The sequence below is a fragment of the Falco naumanni genome, chromosome 9, assembly GCF_017639655.2.
Source record: "Falco naumanni isolate bFalNau1 chromosome 9, bFalNau1.pat, whole genome shotgun sequence".
Lineage (NCBI taxonomy): Eukaryota > Metazoa > Chordata > Aves > Falconiformes > Falconidae > Falco > Falco naumanni.
The window spans coordinates 27,755,957-27,780,049 of NC_054062.1; the positions used below are offsets into that span (position 1 = coordinate 27,755,957).

At 36.8% G+C, this 24,093-nt stretch overlaps 1 protein-coding gene across 1 annotated transcript in view; it reads right to left on the minus strand.

The window, feature by feature from the left end:
* Nucleotides 1-3,150: 3,150 nt before the first annotated feature.
* TNKS2 (tankyrase 2) overlaps nt 3,151-24,093 on the minus strand; it is a 32,356-nt gene continuing 11,413 nt past the window's right edge. The window contains exons 8-27 of the mRNA XM_040605782.1: nt 22,744-22,930; nt 21,686-21,807; nt 21,073-21,164; nt 20,903-20,981; nt 19,687-19,858; nt 18,902-18,981; nt 18,333-18,478; nt 17,752-17,917; nt 17,228-17,447; nt 16,718-16,827; nt 15,804-15,992; nt 14,814-15,066; nt 14,119-14,201; nt 13,406-13,526; nt 10,838-10,935; nt 10,108-10,182; nt 8,957-9,062; nt 6,909-7,095; nt 5,675-5,831; nt 3,151-5,389 (exon numbers count right to left, since the gene is read on the minus strand). Coding sequence (XP_040461716.1) covers nt 5,327-5,389; nt 5,675-5,831; nt 6,909-7,095; nt 8,957-9,062; nt 10,108-10,182; nt 10,838-10,935; nt 13,406-13,526; nt 14,119-14,201; nt 14,814-15,066; nt 15,804-15,992; nt 16,718-16,827; nt 17,228-17,447; nt 17,752-17,917; nt 18,333-18,478; nt 18,902-18,981; nt 19,687-19,858; nt 20,903-20,981; nt 21,073-21,164; nt 21,686-21,807; nt 22,744-22,930 — 2,706 coding nt within the window. The 3' untranslated portion in view covers nt 3,151-5,326. The remainder of the gene's footprint in view (nt 5,390-5,674; nt 5,832-6,908; nt 7,096-8,956; nt 9,063-10,107; nt 10,183-10,837; nt 10,936-13,405; nt 13,527-14,118; nt 14,202-14,813; nt 15,067-15,803; nt 15,993-16,717; nt 16,828-17,227; nt 17,448-17,751; nt 17,918-18,332; nt 18,479-18,901; nt 18,982-19,686; nt 19,859-20,902; nt 20,982-21,072; nt 21,165-21,685; nt 21,808-22,743; nt 22,931-24,093) is intronic.

A 24,093-nucleotide genomic window follows, 5' to 3' on the forward strand; every position in this document is an offset into this window, starting at 1 on the left:
GCATGTTTCCAATGCTTCAGAAAAATACTTCCAAATAGAGAACCACTATCTATCAGGCACTGGTCATCATATACAGATTTATTTATTTAAAGATGACATTTTTGGACTGTTTGGTAGTTCAGTCTATTGTTAATTATAACAATACTTAATGTAACGGCTGTCAGCTTCCAATTTGACTACTTCAATAATTAAAAACTATTAGAGACAATATCCCACTCAATTAGGTCACAAATACTATATACGCTGATTGATTTACTGCTACTCATTTTCACAACAAAATTAACTTTCCTTTTGTTTCTATTTGTTTTACTTACATGGCAATCCTATTTACTCACTTCATTTATTTACCCGCTTATTTATCAGACCAATAAGATCTTCTAGACATGTCTGTTGAGCTGTGACGCCCATTGCCTCAAAAAACTGAATAATTTTCTTGTTGTGAAATAAGCCTCCAAATATATTGCTGGACAACGTCACCTTTTTGAAGAGCAGCTAGACAACACAAAACCACACACCAGCAGCCCAGAATCAAGTCCGTTTCTCAGGCTGTTCCCATTAACTTAACCAATCAGTATTAATCCTTTCACACAGGTACCAACCTAGATCTGTAAAGAGTAGTATCAGCTGACATGAAGCTACTGTTCCAGCTATAAAAAGTGTCAATCCTATGTTCTGAGGCACTAGGGCATTTTCCTCTGCTCCTTAAACAATTTAAATCTATTTTAAATATTAAGTTTTCTAAATACTACTACTACTACTATGTTCCTTTGAAAACTCTTCATGGTCCTAACTTCAAAACTTGTCACGCAAGCGTTCTCGCAGCTGTCACTGCATGCACATTGTGCAATGGCATCGTGCACACTGCGACTGTATCCTGTGAGAAACCACCCCGATTCCCTTCACCGTCACCCATTAAGATCCCAGCTGAAACATACTTGAGTTGCAGCTGAATAAACTTAGCAGTTTTACTAAGATTACAGTTAGAGAGATGGATCTGACCTCTACTTCCTTACTTGAATTTTCTGGCTGCAAGAAAATCCCCACAACCACCTCCCCATATACATCCTACCACTAGACGGAATCCAGGTAGATGATTTGATGTGACATACTTTAATTTACTGGTATGCTGTCTACTGTGGTTTTTCAGCTTGTTTCTGCTTCAAAACCAATGCTTTTAAGAACTATTGTATAGGACATTTGCCTTCAGTTTTTAAATCCCATTTCTTTTTCTTGCACACATTATTTGCCCGGGCTAACATTAATGTTTTGAATTGGCTGCAACTTCCACCTTCCCAACATGTCTGATGTTCTCAAGAGGAGCTATTCTGAAATCCCTGTAACTGGCTACACATCATGCTGTTTTAACTCAAACAGAAGTTGGGAAGTTGATGTATCATGATTATATTGGCCATCCCTAATAATTATATTAGGTATTTGTACCGTAACTTCTCAGTGCTTGTGGAACCTGCCTGCCTTTCTTTACAGGTTGTTATTAGCTCTCTTAACATCTCTCCCCTCCCATGTGTCTTCTCTCAGTTACCAACCTTGCCCATTTTTAGGGCAGAACATGTTAACTTCAAACCAGTCATCTACATGCTTTTTTCTTTTTTTTTTTTTTAAACTTGCATTCTGTTCTGGCTGCCTGCAGCTTTTTCTGATCTAGTGAGCCACAGGCAGAGGGAAGAAACCCTTCTGATACTCTCAGCCATACCACTGCTTATGCTTGCTGGAAAGGGGCAAAAAGAGGCACACGCCTCCCTCTACCCGCTCAGCTATAGCGCTTCCCTTGCTGACACTACCTCTACCTCCTCCTGCAACTTCAGCGGGCGCAGGAAAAGCACAGCTCCAAGAACCACAGAGGGGCAGACCTCAGTCTGATTTTCCAGTTCACTGAAGGTGAGAAAGCAGTCTTTGCTCTGTTGTTGCATTAGAGAGTACAAATCAAACCTTTATTTTTTTTTTTTACTCAAAGGCAGAAGGCAAGCCACCCATGGGATTCTGTTGTTGTTTCTGGCAAAAGAGAAAAAACTGTTTAATTACATTAAGTTTAGGCGGTAGGCAGGAGAAAGGGAAACGGCTCCTAGGCTGCAGCACCCTAACTGACAATGGTGCTCTGCTGGAAAAGTCACTTTAACTTTTCCTCAGCTTCTTGGTAAATGGAGTGAGAGTGAGCAAGTGTGTGTGTAGTCATGTACACACACAGCGGGGTGTTTAACAAGCAAGTTCATGGTAGAAAAGGCAACAACTCCTTTTATACACAGTTACTTCCATTAAAAATTAGTGCCCAGATACCTCTTGAACATACACTGTACAGATAATCTTAAGTTTTTAAGTTATATATGACAGAAGAGTCTGGTTAAATTACTAATTTCTAAGAACTAAGGTCTAAGTTATGACTAAAGTTTTTAAGAAGAAACCCTAACGTTTTCAGTTTGCTTAGTTGCAGCACTTATTTTTATACTAATTGCTTAGTTTAAAAAAAAATAATGCAAAATGAAAGTTAATTTTGATTTTTTACAACCCCAGATAGGTGGAATTTTCAGAAGCAACTTTATGGGAAATTGTAGTCCCAAGATACTTTAATGATTTTCATTATCCTTGATCTTACTAAACATTTGCTTTCCTGCCCTCTAGTGCTCGTTTCTATTTAAATCTTCTATACTATACAAGTCTGGTTTTGGAAACCTCCTACCATACACGTGGGTCCTACCGAAATAAAATTATTTCCTTACTGCAATACTACAATTGATCTAAGCAGCACTTCTGTTGTTTCTCATGTATGTACCAAACCTATGCAGTTACCTGAAAGGTAAGACTTTTCAGGTTACTCTTCATTTTACAAAACCAACGTAAGGCAGTTTTCTTTTTCAGTTTTGGACCATATAGTGGAGCTTTAAATACATAAATCAAAGCTTACTTCTGGATTTATTATTAGAATATTTTCAGTGATAGCTAGAGCTGTTTGTTAGCCATGTACCAAACTACAAGTTTCCACAGTATTTACAGTTTTTAATCCACATTAAAAGCTTTTCTATTTAAAGCAATTAATGTTTCCTCTAATGATGTAGTTTGTTATATTATTGTGCATGCGTGCATTTAAAACAATGGGTTGATGTACTACATCTGCAATTACTCCCATGCTACTAGAAAACCAGTGAATTAAATTTATTTAGTGTTAAATGGATATGGAATGTCATACAGTACATGTAAAGACACTTCAAGATGAGTAAAGCAGAACTAATTGCACAAAAGATTAAAGGTTCATCTCAATAGTCAGTATTATCAAATCATTACAGCTTCCATCTTCAGAGTGCAAGGTATGTCATGCAAAAAAACAGCTCAAAAATCCCCAAACAGACAAAACCAGCGTTGTGGTACCACTTAAAATGCTATCATACCACAATATTTTACAAGACATTAAGTGATCATTCATAGAGAATGAAGCATTTTAGCAATAACAAAAAAGTTTTAAACATACTTAACAGATTTTGCATGAACACCAATTCCAGCATTACTATACCTAAGGAACAGGCAACATGCTGGGAGAAATACCTAAAAATCAAAGCCTTGTTTATTCGTAGCCAGTATTACTTTCTGCAAGAGTTATGCAATCCTACTCTTCAGATTCCCCACATAACTGGGTAAGGTTCAATACATTTTTACATAGAGCATAATCACATAACCACCACATCAGCAAGACAATTTCATTATCTTGACCAGTTACTACATTTAAAACCATGGTATGATAACATGCCCTGCAAATAAATTGTCTTCTGGGACAATTTCCTGTATGTAGAAATAGAAAACAACTAAAATATACTACTAACCACTTTAACCCCAAATGAACTATAATTTGTATTTACATATTTTTGAAATATGTAGGTAAAAACCGCAGATAGAAGAGAAACAAAATACACAAGAGAGGTATGATAGGGCTGACTGAACTGACCGGTGCATTCAGGAACCCTGAATGAGACTCGAATGGAGGGTTGTACCTTTTGTACTCTTCCCCCCATCCAAGCAGACTTACCAGGGCTACCAAAGGCAGCTGCTGTTATGGAAGAGCTGCTCATCCCACTTCAACACTCCTTGCCCAGCTGGCCGAGCACAGGGAGCAGAACCTTGCACCCCAACCAGTTCCACTCAGCCAAAGCACTGCAGATAAGCACGCTTCTAGGCACCTGCTTCAACTACTGCTTGAGCGCTAACATGGAAGAAACACAGGAGATGATAGGATGATTTTTTAACATTTCCACCTTGCAATACTCGTATCCTGAGGGCACCAACAGGTAGATTAATTTACCAAAATAAGCATATAAAAAAGGCCAGTTGTTTGCCCCCATATTAGGAATAAACTATTTAACTTCCTGGCTTAAATGTAAGCAAGAGGAACTCGAGAAAGACCTCCTTGAGGTTAATTTTCCAACTACATTCAAAGAAAATAATTTACTAAAACTGTAACTTACAAGGTCTACTAGCCTTGAAGTGAGGATACAGGTTAACTATACCTATAGTTAAATAAAAAATTTCAGAAGACATTTTACAGAAATAAAATATGGAACTCTAGAAAGTAGGTGGAAAAACACTTTAGTATTCAGCTGGAACGTTCTATTTTCATAGCCCATCATTCTCAGGAATGTATATTTCATAAATAAAAACACAGAACAAAAATTTGCGTATTCAGTCTGAAGTTGGCTACCTCTAAACCTCTTCAGATAAAATTTGCTTTCTCCCTCACAAAAGAGTGATAAACCCTGAAAGAAATTGGCTTTTCAAATCTATCGTGCATGAGAAAACACAAATGAACAAACCAACATCTGGAAAAAACATTTTGTACAAGGTTGCAGTTCTAAAACACTTATATTACAAAGCAATGTAAATAAATACCAGGCTAGTACAAAAGCTCTTATTTACAGTTTTACAAATGAAAATGTTTTCAGTGTAAATGCAGTGTTTTAAAGAACACAGTATTAGTAAAATGAGTTCCTGTATAGAGATTACAATTTCTGCTAAATTTCAATGCAGTATTGTATAAAACCATAGTTTCAAGTTAATTTTTGTTTATAATTTAGTACAGCCAAACCCCAGTTTATGCCTGGAATGGTATCTGTTAAAGTGCTGAAAAAGAGAACATTTCTGAAATTTTAGAAAAACATACTGTACATTATTAAAGCTTTAATCAAGTCAAATATGGTGTATTTTGTTCACATTTGCTACCACATCACCTGTAGATGAAAGTTTTTTATCAACTCATTGTAATTAACAGGATGGCAGCCACTGGTATCTTCCTATCCAAAGTCTGATGGTTTCCCACAAGTAATTTGTCTTAAGCTTCAGTGGTAGCTTCAGGTTTCATGATCTGGTAAGTAATCAAGTATTCTGGATAAGCCTGAAAGAGCAACACACACTTTCTTTATTATGATTTCATTTTCTGGATAGATTCAGAGTGTTTGCTAGAGAGAGGAAAAAAGCATTTATGCCAAAGAATAAAAGGCAAAACGTCAAAGGGAAATGCCTGGAGCATTCAGGAAACATGGATCCTTTCACCTGCAACCACAGCTGGAGTTTGTTTTAAGACAAAAGCAAGTCCTAGCACCTTGAATGTAAGAAAAAAACCCAACACATTACATGCCTTCAAAACAAGTCTGAAAAACTAAACCAAAAAGCTATTTACCTGCTCCCCTCTGTAAATGACATATTCTGCCAATGCCAATCCATTTACACTGGGTCGCCCAGTAACTGAATGATGTCCGGGGGGAGAATGAGCCATTTTCATAGCACTGAACTGCAGGAAAGACTTGCCCAGCGTTACACGACAAAACAGCAATTGCCTGTGTTAAAAGGGAAAAAGGACCATGATTACACAATGCTTGTGAAGTTCCAGAAAGATTATCTTCATAATTTTGCTCAGCCAAAACTTTTTCTTTCCTAATTCTTCATACAAGACAAATTTTTCAAAACCTCAGAAAGCACGAAAAGACTGACATCCTCTATAACTCTGGATGATTATTCTCTTTAAGAGTGTCAGAACAGAGTAAACAATATGAAAAAGGGCAGAGGGTCAAGGAAGGATACTAGAAGAATGACCTTATCTATGTCATATCAATGCAAAAAAAATAATGCACAGAAACACACAAATCATTGTCGTATTTGAAATGATGGCCGCTACCACAATTAACTCTGTGAAGCAAGAATAACTCTATTCTGAACTGATGGTGTCAGTAAGATAAAAAAGGTGTTCTGCAGGAAAGTGGATTTAAGAACTCAATTAGTGGTAGAGTCTCCACAAATCCACATCTATATTTCAGAGTGTGAAGCAGAAGGGACATGGGGGCTGACTGTTATAAAGTACGTTCTCCTTAAAGAAGTACAGCATCTGAATATCACTGAATTTCTCCTTTCTCTGTAATAGGCAATGGACTAAACCCTCACATTTCACAGAAGCATCTAGTGCCAGGGTCCCCAAACTTTTTAACCAGGCGCTTGGATGAAGTGGCAGGCAGTCATCTGCGGCTGCTTGGTTTCCCCCCGCCCCCACCCCCGCTGGGGGGGGACGGGGCGGGGGGGGTTCTGTAAATACCAGGGGCCGGATTGAGGACCCCAGGGGGCCGTATCCGGCCCACAGGCCTAGTTTGAGGACCCCTGATCTAGTGGATCCTCTTCACTCTCTGGCTACCTAAGTGACTTTTACAGTAAGTTAAGGGCAAAGGTTTGGTTGAGCACACTGAAGATGGTTAAAGGTTAAGACTTAAACATCAAAGTTTTCTGAAAGTCTCTTAAGCCCAGCATATAGAGTGCTGAGAAGGTTTGGTTACCAAGCAAATATTTCTTTAGAGAGAGGTTCTGCTTACTTGATGGTCTGTAACACAATGTACAAATGTAAAATCAGATTCTTTTGCAGAACTTACCTGTGGCAAACATAACAAGATCTATCTTTGTGAACTGGACATCCAGTGCCACCTCCAATTCCATACACATATTGATTGCTTTTGGAAGAATTTTCAGCAAAATAAATCCCAGCTCCAAACATGCCGCCTATATAGGCATGTCGCTCATCAAAGCCTTTGTGAATGATTGCATTCACAAATGGGGAGCCTAAGAGAAAGGAAGTAAAACACAGAAAATACAGTATACAGAATTTTTTGTGTGTGTCACAATTCAATCATCCATTCCCAAATTTTTTTTATACATTTTTCTACACATACAAGGAAATCAATCTCCAGAAATTCTAACCTCAGAATTACACAGCTGATTTGTTAGAGGTATTAAGAAAGAACAGTAGCTGGGAAGTGTACAATTTTAGCAAAGATTTATAAAGGACAGTATCTGAGACAAGTCTTGCTGCAAGAGAAGGCTCTGTGAATCTGCACTCCCTTTGGCAGGGCTTCATTCTAACCAAGATTCACTGAATGCATCACTATGCAAATTCTGTCTTACTCCTAGCACTAAGCAGATTGCATTAAAAAAAGCAATAAATGTAAACCTTTATTTATTTGCACCGGTCATAACATTTGGCCTTAAAGAATAATCTGCTCACAGTAGTTGCATTCTGCATCTCAAGACACTTGATACCCATTAAATTTCAAAAAAAGCATGGGGTTTTTTTATGAAGGATTTTTATAATAGAACAAGTCCTATGAGGAATGGCTGAGGGAACCGGGGTTGTTTAATTTGGAGAAAAGGAGGCTGCAAGGGAGACCTTATCACTCTCTAGAACTACCTGAAAGGCGGCTATAATGAGACGGGTGTTGGTTTCTTTTCCCCAGGTAAAAAGTGATAGGACAAGAGGAAACAGCTTCAAGTTGCACCAGGGGAGGTGTAGATTGGATATGAGGAAAAAATTCTTCACTGAAGGGGTTGTCCAGCATTGTAACAGGCTGCCCAGGGAAGTGGCTGAGACCCCATCCTTTGAGGTATTTAAGAGACATGGTGCTTAGGGACATGGTTTAGTGGTGGACTTGGCAGTGTTGGGTTTACAAATTGGACTTAATGATCTTAAAGGTCTTTTTCAACCTAAATGATTCTATGAAGCAGAAGATTCCAGATGAGGACAAGAAGATTGCTCTTCACCTTCTGCAAGTGGCATATGTGGTTAAAGACATATGTTAATTCTTAAAAAAAGCTAGAAAAACTAAAGGTTTAAAAAAATAAATAGAAACTCATAAAGCATTAATTGTTTTATTGCAGGAACAATTCTGTTATTATCTAACTAATTTCAGATTTTCCTTTAAAGACAGGTTATTCCATTAAGAGGCTGTTCCCTCTTACAGAGGTACAGACCACAGTCAAAAACCCCAGGATTTAGGTATCTACAAGTTTGGGCAAGCAGTTAATTACAGTGTTACGGCTGCTTCCAACAGTAGTGTACTACATTGGGAACTATGTAGCATTCATTGTAAGGATGTACTGTGAATTTGCTTTATTTGCTCATCAGGAAAAAACAAGTACCTGTGCACAGGAGAGCTTTCAATTGGCTATAATTTGCTAGTTATAAGCTATCTTTTCTGGAATGATTAACAAGAACTAACTTACCAAATTATAAAAACAAGAAAACAAAAAAATCCCACCCCAAAACAACCCATAGTAGAATAAAGTTTGACCCTTAATTATTTTGGTCATACAGCTGATAAAACAGAATTAGTAACTTAACAGAACTAGCAACTTAACCAAGGAGGAGGCCCACTCCTTAATCTCCATTCATAATTGCTAAAATGTCTTCACTTAGACCTCCGAAGTCTTCTTTGGGCAGAGACAAGGACATGCAAATTTCAGAAGAAAGATGCAGTGCAATATATATGCCATCGTGACATATACAAACACTTGCTCGTATAAAACGTACACAAAACCTAGAACCTATTTCTGCTGAGAAAATTTACTTTGAGCCAGTAGAAGCCCTCCAGTAAAGGTGAAGTTATGATGGTGAAATGAGTTCATAAGGTGTATTTCAGTATCTCACCATGAAACAGCATCCTTTCATTAGCATGGTTATGATTCTCTTCAGAGACCTCTTTCCTCCTGTGAGTGTACCTTTCCCATAGTTTTTTGTTGCACACTTTCTGAATCTGAAACAGTCAATATGTAAGTTCCACCCTGAAACTGAAACCTTCCATTTGCTTTACTTGACAGATGTTTAACCTTAGCAGTTACACCGCAGTACATTTAAACTGCCACTTAAACAAGAATATTTTCCTTAGAACTCAATGGAACACAAATTCTCTAACTTATCCTGCAGAAGCTGACTCTTGTAGCATAACTCAAGTAAATCATGATTACATGCTTAATTAAGAATCAATTAATTTTAAACATCTGTTGAGCAATACTCCTTGATTTAAATTTAGCAGGTTTAGTCACAATTCTACTTGAGTATCACTCCAAACATAGCTTGATGCCAAACCACTAGTAAAAAGATCATCTAGTAAATTAAGAAGTGTCTTCCATGAAGATTTTTAGAACACTTCTACAAGAAAGTAAATTATGTACTCTCTTCAGAGGTATGCTGGACATTGACAAAACCTTATGTGTGTAGATATATCAGTTCTACTGGGGAAACCAAAATGTCAATTCACAATAAAACTTCGTAGTACTTACTTGCAAATCAAAATCTTTATCATTTTAATGAAAATGACCCATTTCTTCCGGGTGAAAAAAAAAAAGAATACAAACCAAAATTCCACTAAATTATTTAAAGCAAGGTTGTCTACTGCCTGGTGTTTTAAGCTTCTTTAGCATTATATCAAGCCAAAATAGGTACCCTTACTTCCATGCTTCAAGAGCTTTGCTTTTACTTCTTGATGTTTTTTCCTCTGCCATTGCCTCAACAGAAACCTTCTTTTGTTTCCTATAAAACTTTCTGCAGTTTTCTGTGAGGTCCTTCTATGTCAATTTCTCATGAAATTTCTTAACAACTATGAACCCATAAGCAGTTTTTCCATATAATCTTACTCTTTGAATTTCCCTGGAAGATAATCTTTTTCCTCTATGTCACAGAACAGCACATTTTATCGCATCATGGAACTCAACAAACAAACGCAGAACATTTTGTGGACATTTTTATTTTCAACCAAACTCTAAAGCTGTAACCATCGACCATAAAAATGCAACAGTTACCTTTAAGATGTTGTATCTATTGAACACTCCACCAGCATGCCCTCCGTCTCTGTGCTCTCGGACAGTACTCTGCATCTGAAGATTGAGTATTTTAAGAAGGATCACTTTGTTTCAGAACACATTCAAAACACATATCCTTCATTCAGTCAAATAATCAAAAGAACAACTCTTGTCTTAGAAAATATAAAAAAATAATAAAAAAATAAACTAAAAAAATCACACAAGAAGTTTTTAGGCAGTGACAGTATGTTAAGTAAAGCCAAATTTTGTGGATGCACATGGACAGGTTTAATGATTTTTTTTTTTTTTAAAATATCTTGAGTAGTCTATGGTGAAGTTTTCAAATTGAGAAAGATTGTCACTAACCTATTTAGAATATTGTTTCTTCAGAATTTTTTCCTGTGTGATTATGACACTTCGGAAGAAGTGACTTAAAACTGTGTATAACAGACAAGCAACAGGTAGCATAGAATACACATTTTGTTACATTATGTGAAAGAGCTTTTCTATAGAGCAGAGGTTTTAAAAATACTACAAACTGTAATAACCTAAGTGAAAAGTTACGGACATCACCAGCACAGATTGTAAATGGTGCAATTAAAGTTGAAATCTGAAGTACCCTTAATGCAAGTTTTTATTAGGCTTAGTGATGTTTATTGCACTATTAAATTGCCTAGCAATACTACTTCATCTTCTTCAGTAAAAATTACAAAAATACTGAGAGGCATACCTCTTCTTCTACTGATTGAAATTCCTTATCTTCAGTGGAAAGATCTATGAGAATAGTTCCACTACCAGAAGTATTTAGAGTCAGGTATGGGTTAAGTCCTGTGAATATAAAAACACAACAGCTTCAGAAACTGCTCTAAGACTGCAGATTTAGAATGTTAACCAGCAAGAGATTTTTCTTTTTAAAAGGACCATTTTCTGAAAACCTAGTTTACAAGATGAAGAGGTTAGCAGCTAAAGAAGGCAGAGATTACCAATTACTTTATTTGCCTCCCATCAGACACATTTTTGTAGATGTCAAAGTACGTTCCTTCAAATCATTTCATTAGTTTCAAGAATACTTTTTCAGCATCTCTGTTTATAACTCCTACCCATACATTACCATGCATACATGTAATATACATGTAATATAAATGAAAAGCACAGCAGTGGGGTCTGGATATTGATCAATCATTCTCTTAACAAGAATAAACATTCCAGACACAGTAACCTATTTGTCTGTGCTTAGCTCGGTATTTTAACGTACATGTCAGGGAAAGTTTAAGTAAGCAACTGCTTATCTATGAGTTCATTTCAAGTCTAGACAGTGAAACAGTGAGCAACCTGTCCAGTACAGGGTCCATGACTACTGACGGCAATGGCATCATGAACAAGAGAACTGACTTGGAAATGCTAATTCAGTAGGAATGTTTTTTCCAATGGTCGTGCAGAAAGAGCTGACAAAAGAACTAACATCATCCGGCAACCTCAAAGGCCTAGCCTGACACGGATAGAGAAGTTTCCTTTAAGTATTCATTCCAAATATGCAAAAAAAACCCCTTGGAATTTTATCAGAATCCATTGTCAATTTACACAAAGACTTCAATCACAACTGGCAAGAAATGGTAATGTAATTACTGGACATAAGAATGCAAAGACTGTCTATCAGGTGTCTTTCTGTCCATGGCCTTCCCAGACAACTAGCAGGTGACCAGTTAGATGCTGGGTCTGTCTTAATTATTCTCTAGAAAGGAATAATGCAGGGAAAAGGGGAACTACATAGTCATCCACAGTGAGGAGCCTGATATTAGCAGTGTGCAACTGTAACAGTGTCCAGGAACAGCAAACTCTGGCAAGAACGAACCACAATAAAGCTCTTTCACAAAAGCCTGACTAACCTTGAAATAAATGGCTATACTGTGTTCAGGAAAAGATGTCAAAATACCAACAAAACCATATTTCAGCGTATGAGCCCAAAAGGGCACGATATAGAAAGTTGACCTAACAACCAAATGACAACAATCCTCCCCACCCCAAAACCACACCCTCGAAAAAAAATCAGCTGTTGAAACATTCAGTTTAAGTATTTATGCTTGTGGTTAATGTAACAAATGAAAATGCCAGACTCTTGCTATCTTGCCATAAAAGGCCTAGAAAGAATGGGGGTGGGAATGGTGAAGGATTTAGATGTTTGACATCCTGTCTATATACAGACTAACTAAAATATGTACAAATATACGTATGTTCAAAAATACCTCAGGCCTACTTGGAAGGCAAAACCAGCATATGACTACTGGTTGTGTAAACTCAAGAGCTCAAACAAGACATGAGGCTGAAATGACACCTTGAAGTAACTTTTATTCAAAATACTTAATGAATCTGTCAAAAAAACATCTGACAATTAAGAGAAAATGATATTTACTTAAACACTTCGTTACTAGAAAAAGGATTATCTTAAGGGTTGGTTAATACTGTTTTAAGGAGCAAAAAATAATCTAAATCTTGGTATAGTGATCATCTCATCACTGCGGAGTGCAGATTTGAGTATGAGAATTTGCAGATGGTGTCTCCAGATGGAAAAAAATCCTACCAATTCTAATGAATTTATTACCTCCCTATGAAAAACATCAAAACAATAATAAGTGATGTTTTAATGAGACAAGGAGGAAAAAAAAAGTTTGGGTTTTTTTTTTTTTTTTGTCTCTTATGCAGCCATAGTTAAATGAAGCATACTGTTCCCAGAATTGTGGTGGTATCAACAGTGCTGCACAACTAGAGCGGCTTTAGCTTAAACTTTAAATACAAGTTGAAGCTGTTAAACAAAGCAATTATGTTAATTTGGCTTCACTGGAAGCACACCAACTGTATTTTTAAAGAAAAGCATAAAAAAGATTTTCAGCTAGCTTCCCGAGAGAGCAAACATAGTATTCTTCTGCAGAGCCCAATGGAAGAGGACATCACAGCCCCTAACCCATCAATAGAGAATGTGCCCTGCTCTCCAGAGTACTCCAAAGTAGATAAATCCTCCCTATCACAAAAAGCTTACTATCATTTTGCACTGTACCTAGTAAACACGGAACAGTGAGCACAAAGAAAAAAATTAGAGAACTGAAAGGCAAGATTCACAGTAATTCACAGCACAAATAAAAGCGCTCATGTTTCAAGTCAGAAGACATTCTTACAATTTGAAGTGCCATTTTCTAGGACAAGTTTAATTATCAGTTCTTTCTAATGAGACACCATTTTGAATAATCTAACATTCACAAAAATGATTCTATAAAGACAGTGTTACGTAATCTCAAATATATACCTTGTTGTCCGGAAATGAGTCTTTCAACTCCTTTAATGATTTTATGCCTATGGCCATAAGCATTAATTCCAATTTCCTTCAATTCTTTATGTCCCATTTCAACCAATACATCCAGCGTTATCTATAATGAAAGCAACACCTTTTTGTACAACACAGTAAACAGACCAGAACAGCTGTCAATGACAGTGAAAATATATCTCACAGTAGCCGGGATAAAAAGTCTGAAAAGAACATGAACACTGGAGACTTTAGCATTATTGTGTACTTTGCTTCTTCCCAGTTGTTTTCTTCAACCTTTTGTCTTCAAATGAATACACTACGAACTACAACTGTGTAACTTGTATTGCTTGCAAGGGTCATGTTTCCGATTGAGAAATACAATTTTCTAGATGTATTCAAGCGAACAGAAACAAAACCAGAAATTACCAATCAACAGTGACTACTTATTTACTCCACCCTTTTATACCACTGAAAGAAAACATACCTACACTTTCAAAGCAATATAGACATTACTGCCCCCAGTTTTTTATATATACTTGTATTTTAGCATGTATTTATATTATATATCAATTTAAAAAATCCAGTTACCTTCCTTTCCTTCATTCCACTCACTTTGAATTTGCTTATTTTAAGTCTCATTACATTACTCTAAAAACTCAGTATTTATTCCCTTGCTTTCTAGCAGAGTATGTGGAAATAAATGTAGTGCTTACCTGTTCTCTCTCAAATATGTCAATCAGATGTTCAAGGCCAAGGTTCCGTACAAACTGATTTATGCTAAAATCTACACCTGAAACTGTAAGAAAAACTCAAAATGAACATTCATACCTGTATTATAAAGTAAAGCACACACATCTCACACTGTCCGCGGCAACAAGAAGAGACAAATTCCTGGCCTTCTGAAGATGGGGAATTACTAACCAGTGGCAACTATTACTTAATGTACCCTAGTACTGTAAGATTTCCACATCCCCAAAAGCAGTCTTTGTGCTTCCACAAAATAACCAACTAGCTACCAGAAATGCATGTTCAAACAGAAGGTGTTTTGACAACTAAAACATCATATAGAAGTAACCTTTTCAAGATCTGATCTAAGAATAGCCTCTTAGAAAATAGTTTGTAGTAAAATACTGTTTGGTATGGAGCTGAATTTCATTTGACTTCTCTTTTAAAACAAAATTTACCATCTTGGTTCTGTACACCAAAAAAGCAGTATTTTAAAGAATCTGTAAAGGGAAAGTACTAAGATCTTATACAAGACTTCTGTTTCTTGTTATTGCCAGCATAAGGAACAGGGATACTGCATATGTCATAGTAATTGTGTGCATGTGTGGGAAACTTTACATTTATGTATTCTTTTTACCATATGGTAGAAAATATTAGTCGTTCGTAACTGAGAACGTCTCACCTTCTTTTTTCTCCAGAACAGCAGCTCCCTCTGCACTGTTTGTACCAACAACAGAAGGAAGTTCAGAAAAACTACCAGACAAGTTGTCAAGACTACTTGCAGCAGACAGACTGGATGGACTGGATGGAACAGAAGACAGGGAATCAGCTGTAGAACCTGTAGTCTGGGACATACTTATAACCTGAGGTTTGTAGCAAGTTGGTAATGCAGAGGGAGGCATTGCTGCTGTCAATAATGCGCTGACGTCATCTGCCTAAAGAGCAGAAAACAACTTATTAAAACAGAGGAACACTTTTACATGTTCTTTCCTAGAATGCATCACCATTTTTCCAGACTTCTTAAGTATAATGCAAAATAGAATAAATGCATATTGGGAACATATGCATTTTACAATGCAGTTTACAAATGGCCTTTTGTGCCAACAGCATATATGAAACCATAAAATGTTTATAAATAAAAACTGTAATAAAAACAAAACCTAAAACCTCTGGGGACAGTTAAACGGAATCCACTTCCTAGAAAAACAAACAAAAGCTTCTACTGGCAACAAGAATTTAGGAAACAGAACAGTTACTCTGAGTGTAGCTTTGAATTTTATTATGATACTTAGAAAAAAAAAAACAACCACCCCAAAACTTTATGCTGCTACGAAGGTTGCTTACATTTTATTGCCACAGTTTTTGTCTTAGTCAAACTCTAAGTACTGAATTAAAAGCATCAAATTACAAGTCTGAATTCCTTTTGTTGGTGTGCGTTTTTTTCCACTCCATCTTGAAACAGGAAGTCTTGAGCAAGAAAATATTTCAAGAAGGTTTATAAAGGTTCTACTGACTTTCTTTACCAGACACATATAAACACCAGAGAAACCACAGTATTTTAAATTTTGCAGAAGTTGCTGTATTACTTTTTGTTTTTAAAGGATAGTTTTTAGATGAGCTGCCACAAATGGTAGGTAAACACAGATTTCCCAAGAAGAACCCCAACACTTACAGTGACCAGGTCCAATGGCGTTTGTCCTTCTTGGTTTTTCAGAGTAGGATCAGCCCCATGTGCCAGTAACAAGGCACAAAGCTGTGTCCTTCCTTTCTGGGCTGCTTCATGCAGAGGTGTGAAAGCCCATTTGTCTGTAGCATTCACACATGCATTATACTTTATAAGTAAAGCTGCTACATCAACGTGCTGGAAAATAAAAACACCCGTTAAATTCCAAGGCACCACAATGTATTAAACTGAGAACTATTACTGATACTTGTCTGTAATCCCCATTCTGAATTTTCTTAAAACAATTTACTTCTTAATTATGATAAAAAAGTATTAAAACAAGGTGTTTTCTTCCTCACCTATAACATACCAGTAAAAAGTTAAGATTTCTTGTCTTGTGAAAAAAGGACAGACTACAACAGAATCCCAAATCCAGAGGAATCTGAAGGAAAAAAAGCCTGAATTTGAACTTCCAGTTTGGAAAGTACTCCAACTGTTTTGATTAAAGACTTGATCCAAGCACAAAGATCCAGAAAAGTTCACAAAACAAGTTAGTGTCTCAACACTAGCCAAATCAGTGAAAATGAGATCTCACTGGTTAAATTTGACTGGCACAGGGCTGCTGACTTTTTATGCATTTGTGTTCAGAAAGCTCAGTATGTTAAACTCCAACCATGATTTTATAAATTCAAGAGTTTTCGCATGTATCATGAGCTAACTATGATATCGTGGGGTTTTTTGTTTTGGTTGGGTTTTTTTGTTTTTGTTTTGTTTTTTTACATTTTACAAATAACATTACAACTCAATGGCAAAGGCTTTCTAGAGGGTACTGGCTCACAATGCTGTCAATGAAATGTATCACATTTACTTAATTATTTTTTAAATTAATAAACAAAGCCTCAGAGAGTTTGGAAGAGATTTACCCCATAAGATGCCGCATTATGCAAAGGAATCAACCCTCCTTTATCCTGTGCATTCACATCTGCTCCGTGCTGTAACAGGTACTCTGCAACCTCCAAATTGTTGTAACCAGCTGGAAGGTTGCAAAAGGACAGAATAAATAGAACACATTAAAAAAAGTCTGTAGAGAAGTAATTCCCTTAAATTACTTGAAAGTTAAGGTGTCAATCCCAGTGAAGACAGTGTATTACCTATTAGTGAGGACAGCTTCAACCTATTTAAGAGTCTTTGGTTTTAAAACCTCTGTCAATAAACAATAAAAGATCATCTTTGGCTAGAGACAGTAGGAAGTTAAATTCAGAGTTAACAGTTTAGAAGATAAGTATGTATAAAATATTGACTATTACTCTTTTTATTAAAAAAGAAAATATGGAATCCTCTAGTTGGGGCTATACTTTAAACTTGCTTAGACATAAAAAGTTCAGCCACAGTGTCTAGAGATTTTGAGCAAACCCGTTAGTTAAAACACTGACCTGCTAAATGTAATGGTGTTGAATGCCGTCCTTGTGTGTCCCGACAGTTGACATTGTCAGGTGAACACAGCTTTTTCACTCGGGCCAAACAGCCTTTCTTTGCAGCATCTAATAGAGCTGCATCTCCTCTAAGAAGGTCTTGAATATCAGTATCACCATCTTTAACAAGGTCTAGAGGAGTATTTCCATCTCTGTTTTTCTTTGTAGGGTCAGCTCCATGCTGTGCACATAAAAAACAGGTGGTAGAGTATGTAAGTAGAATAAACACACTGCATCTCATGCATCTTATGCCTTATTGAGCAAATATTCTGACACTTATTAAAATCCTTCAGGGAGTGCCTTCCATTTACTGTGTGAGAAAGGACAATACAGTTGCTAATAGCATCTCTTTTACTGAAAACATACATTTAACCACGATAATTTAAAACCCACAAAACACAAATCAATTTCTCAAAGAAGTCCAATCACATTTCAAACTGAATAAGAAAGAAAAGAAAGTAACCTCTCTCCAGCATATGTAATACCTGTAACAGGAGTTTGCAAATCTCGTATTTTCCTTTTGCTGCAGCTTCATGCAAGGGAGTGAATTTCCACAAGTCAGCAACATTAACAACTGCACCATGTTTAACCAGCAGTTCTGCAACTTCATAGTGACCGTATGAACAAGCATTATGTAAAGGGACCAGTCCTCTGGAAACAATCAAAAAACAAAAAAAAAGAAAAATTCTCTTTTAAAAAAGTTGGGTCTTTTTTTCAAAGTGATATAAACTTAAAACCCAACCACCTTCAATAATCAAACCGTAACAAAGACTTTATATAGTAGGAATATCTACTGCCAAAGTGGTAAAAATGCCATCAGCAGTGGCACTGAAGAGAATTAAAAACACAGGGCCAGAGAAATTCTTGATGCTCTAGTTTCAAATGCTGCAGAATGCTTTTGTGGATATTCTGAACATTTTTGTTCTAACAGAACGTTCCATAAAAAAAAAAAAAAATAAAATTGAATGTCTGAAGAAAGCTGGGATGCTTATCAGCTAGCAATATTCAAGAGCTGACAGATATCAGCAATTGCAATTGCCAAGAAAATACACATTTGAGTATTTACCCCTTATCTTTTGCATGCACATCAGCTCCATGCTGAAGAAGATACTCGACAACAGATACCCTATTATATCCCGCTGCAAAATGAAGAGGTGTAGACTGACGTCCTTCAATATCTCTGCAGTTCACACTTTGAACTGTACATAGTTTCTGTAAAATCACCACAACAAAACATACATCACTATACACAGTGTTGGCACACTTAATTTAGTCATAAAATGTTGTTATACACATCTGATTTTGAAAAACTGCTTTCATTGAAGTTTATTTCTTTAGTTATTTTTACATAAAATCTTTACTTTTCCCAGATTGTGTCCCAAGAAAAAAAATAATTAAATACACCCCCCATCCCAAATCCACACCTCTGACTCATTTACACTTTTTGTGTAAGACAAACTTCTGGAGGTGGTGAACATTACATTTTGTCATCTGTAACATCTGTGCAATACAAAGGTTTTATGACAGGGATCACAATTCCAAAGCAGCCAGTGAAGGGCTGTTTGATTGCTTGTTTTGAGAAATTATAATTTGCAATAGAATTCCCTCTTATTTTTAGGACAAGTTTAAGCTTACTTTTACAGTATCCACATCTCCAGCCTTTGCAGCCTCCAGCAACTGTCTATCCGCATCAGAATTACCTAATGGGATACCTTCTGCAAAATAAATGAGGTTACATGACAGGTAAGTGCGTGCAGTTGAAGGAATTTGTCAAGACAGGAAATCATTTGAGTATTTCAAGGATGTCTCTTAAAAAAAGGGTAACCAATTATAGACAAGTTTTGTCTTTTCTTACTGTCTACAACTGTAGCTATTAGCTCCAACAGTGTTTGCAAAGTTGCCTTCAGCAACACGCTTCCTATCTATTTTGAAGTACTGTGGGACCAACTAAACATTCTTATTTCAGTTTCAGAATACATCAAGAAGCTTACCAATGTGTATGATGTCCAAACCATACTTTTGAAAATCCACATACCCTGTTGTCTCTGCTCACAAATGCAAAGCAGCTATCTTTGCTTTTAAAACTAATTTTCTACTTAAAAGATTTCCCGCCCCTCCACATCAGGATTTCTCCAGAATTAGTCCAGATGGCTAACAGCATGAACATTCCGAGCATCTCTGACAACCTGTGTAGCTGAACACTAGAAAGTAAATGATACTGTTAACTACACCTAGAGCAGGCACTCTCCTTGTGCATGTGGTTACAGAGTAAGAATTGCACAACCCAGTACTGCCTTTTGAAGAAAGTACCTTTTTTTTTTTTTGACTTGTGTTCACTATTATTTCTTGACACCACTTGAAATGGCAAGTATAATGAAGCACATCACTTCAGAAGTGGATCCTGAATAAATCAGTTTTACCTTGCAGTAGCTGCTGCACACTTTCTGTCCCCATTTGTAAGGCTGTAAAGCCCTGCAGAGACACAATGGAAGGATCACATCCAGAACTCAACAGCAACCGGCAAGTCTGAAGATGACCACAATGCGCTGCTCTATGAAGAGAGGTCTGGCCAAGATTATCCAGCGCGTTAACCTAAAAATAATAACAAAACAGACAAGAAATGCTACCATCAAAACTTAATATTAAAGCTGTTTTCATTGCTGACTGGGAGTATTTCACAAGTATTCTTACTTTCATTAAAACAAGATATTCAGCATGTTTCCCAAGGTCATGCCATTTCAAAAGACCAAATTTTAACAAAAGCAGTTCATAAAGTTGTAACTCCATTTACTGAGGAAGAATTGCCCCCTTTTAGAGGCATGTGAATAATCCAGCATAACAAACAAGTTACAGCAATTTTGCCACATACAGAAGCAGGCCATTACTTTGCTCATGGCAGCGCAAACAGTGCCAACACATAGTACAGCTTCTACCTGCATTGACTTTTTGTGGTTTTTTGGATTGAAGAGTTCCTATGCGTTTCAGTCAAGGTGTATTTAACAATTTTTAACTCTGCACCCAAAGGTTATTTGTATTCCCTACTGCTCCGCTGGTTCTGATCACTGATTTGAAAACTTTACGGCAGTCAGGCTGTAAACAAATTTCCGCAAGAGAGCTATGAAACTCTGAGTTTTGGAGGATTCAAGCATTACAGAGAGTATATCCTTTCCACTTTTTGTTTGGTGGAAATTCGAACTAAACATTGTGTAACGATTTAACATTTTGCCTTCATTGAAATTTTTACTGCATGGAAGATCACACAAAGTCTACCTGTTATATAGTTCATTCTAGCTTCCTGCTTTTTGTGTATAACCCCTACTTTTTTTCCTTAAGCGTTTCATTACTACTGCTGGACAATGAAGTGCCAAATAAGACACGCTACAAGCTTTCAGTTAACTGCAAGAGGAGCTACGTCAACATTTCTTATAAAATAGGGCCAAAACAACAATGATGCCTCAATGTATAGGGCTGTACTGATGAATTGATGGCCTATGTCTTAAGTATATAAACCTACAACCTTCCAAAATGAATTAATTTAGAAAAGTCCGTCTACTCAGCGGTTCATTCTCACAGCATGAAAACCTATAATAGCAGGCAAAGCTCAACATACACAAAAGTATAAATAGTAACTCATACCTTAGCTTCATGTTTTACAACTACTTCAACAACATCATTATGAGCCTTTTCTGATGCCACATGCAGAGGAGTCAAGAAGCTTTAAAAAAAAAAAAACAACAAACAAACTCACAATGTATTTTGCAAAATCTTCTAAACACTTAAAAGAGTATTCCTTTGTAACCACTTACTCTTTTGTTTTTTCATTGATGTTGGCTCCTTTCCTCAGCAGCAATTCACATACTTGTTTTCTCTTAGGATATGGAGATGCAGCAGCACAGTGCTGAGAATATTAAAAATTGTAGCGTTAACAACTAGCTAGCAATATATACAGGTTTTGGTGCTTGCTGATCAGCTGGCAGTTAAGAGCTGATTGTGTGCAAAGCCCACAGGAAAAAAAAAAACCCACCTCACAAGTAGAAGATTATTAATTTGGGAGATTCCACACGGGCTTTTGGATTGGGCTCTGGTATCTTCCAGAGCTCCCTCTCCACTAATTGCCGGAAACCTTCAAGCTTTACAAACAAAGCTAACATATGTAGCTCGCTGTTGCTTAAAACTAGACTATCCTACAGAAAAAGTCATATAGACAACCTAAATTAAACAAGCGATTTAGACTAGTCTTAACATAAACCTTAAGAACAAAATATTAATTAGTGTTATTTGTTTAGCTAAAAACTGGATATTCCAGGCTGGTCTTAATTACACTGTTTGACACTGAAATTTTTAGTTCTAAAGTATTACCTAGTAAGTTTAGGTCAGCCACAATATATGCAAAATAATGACAAAATCCCGAGATATTACCAATGCTGTCTCATGTGTTTGAGGATGTTTGAAGTTCACTGTCTCCAAAGAAAGGTGTTTCTTTATACGAGCCACATCTGATTCTCTTGCAGCCTGCAGCAGTGAGTGACCTTTGAATTCATCTTTAAAAAGAAATAAATACATACCAGAAAGTTACACTCCTTAAGTTGAGAAGACTCAAGAGGATTGTTTCTTTCAGTTAGATAAAAAAACTCATTTTATTCAGTAGACCACGGTGCAGACATTTCCAAGTCTGACTTAAGCTTTTACATCACTTGACAGAACTTTTTACCTAAGCCAAAACACTAAAGAAATACACTTCTGTTTCAAAAACAAAGCCAGAGACATCCAAACTGGTTGAAGACCTGTTTCACTCACCACTGTTCTAGGTTCCACTCCTCACGTATGAACCAATTCAAGTATATACACGTCTCTATTTCTGACCTCTTTAGTAAAACCATTTCTAGATGCTAGCATGAAGCCTAATATAGTATTTACTGATAATTTTTGTACATATCCCAGAAAGTTATTGTTGGACCACTCAAGGTCAGAATTTGATGGCATTCTTTTCAACTACTTGAGTTTTCTGGACAAAAAAATCAAAGCCTTTCATTAATTTCTTTGAACTTTCAGCGACTATGGCATACTCAAACATACTCAGCATTCTAAACAGTTAAGTTTTTTTCTTTTCTTCAAACAAAATACAGCAGAATAGAAATGAGTATTTCAACAGTCTTGATGCAGTGACAGGAGCAAGTATGGAAAATGAAAGTGTACTGGCAAGGTTGTGAGGGAAAGCATGTATTTAGCAAAGAAAAGCTACAAAACCCATCACAACCACATGACTATAAAACTGACAATAAAATTATTTCAAATGCCTATATTCAGAAAAATTAGCAATCTCAAATTATAAACAGTGACATGTACTGTCCAACATTGCACAATTGCTTGGAAAGTGTAAGCAATTTCCAAATCTGGCTTCTGGCAGGTCACTGTCTAGGGAACCTAAGCACACATTACAATCTATAACTGTAGAACTGATCTCACTTTATACTCACATGCTAATCGCTCTTTTAACTGGGGTGTTGGAGCCAAATCAATGGTGCTTTTGTTGTGACAGTTCAACAGTGTTGGGTCAGCACCATAACTTAACAAAAGTGAACATACTTCCACCCTGTTCTTAGAAGCTGCTTCATGCAGAGGGGTGAATTGCCACAGGTCCATTGCATTCACACATGCTCCATGCTTGAAAGGGAAAGCGGTAAAAAAAATGCAATATCAAAACCAGATCATAAGAAAAAGACTTCTGTCATTAGTTTTAATGCAGTAGACAAAATAATTAAAAAAAAAAAAATAAAATCAATGCGTGTATGCAATCTGTATCCAAGACATTCTCTAGATGTTCATTTTCAATATAACACAACATTTCAGCACGCTGCAGTTTTTAATCCTCTAGCGTCTCACAGGTACATTCAAAGAACCCAAAGGCCAGCTAGTCTCTTCAGGCTTTCCCCAGCATCTCTAAAAGGAGAGTAGCTCAGCTACAGGTCAGTTCAGAGAAAGAGCCTAATTCATACACTCTGAATCACCTTTGATCAAGCTCCTGTTTCTTGTAACTCTAGACTTTCTCTAGAGTGAACAGTTGCACTAAGATAAACACATGTTCTATCAACACTCTCCAAGATATGAATGCTAGAAAGAGACAGGCACGCAAAAGTTGACTTCAATTCAGAATATGTAATTACAAGGTTCTGCAAGTAATATTCTTGGATGATTAATATCTGCGTAAATATTCTCCAGTAACATTCTGTATGCATCTTGAGTTCTGTCTGTAAGCAAGTCTGATAGACATGCTCCTTCCCATTGCTCCTGTTAAATCCATAGTGCTTTGCAAAAAATAAGTCAAGATTCACAGAAATATAACAGTTAAGATACACAGTAGTGTCTAGTCAAAAGGCAGAATTTCTTTTACCTAGTACCACAACTGTAAAGATTCACTTTACAATTGGCCTCTCAAGTAACAGAAAAAAAAAATATTAACCCCCTGACTATTTATACTTACTATATATGCTTCTTCCAATAATTTTTAAATTTTTGCTAAACAAATAGACACATGGGATCAGCAGGGAGTGAGACATACAGGACAGAACAACAGCTATTCTCTGAACATCCAAACATCTAGAGCAGGGGTCCTCAAACTTTTTAAACAGGGGGCCGGCACGTGGATGAAGTCATCTGCGGCTGCTTGGTTTCCCCCACCAACCCCCAGCGGGGTGTGTGTGTTCTGTAAATACCGGGGCCGGACTGAGGACCCTGGGGGGCTGTATCCGGCCCGCGGGCCCTAAGTTTGAGGACCCCTGATCTAGAGTTACCTAACAGAACACCCTCAGCTGTTATAATGACCATGT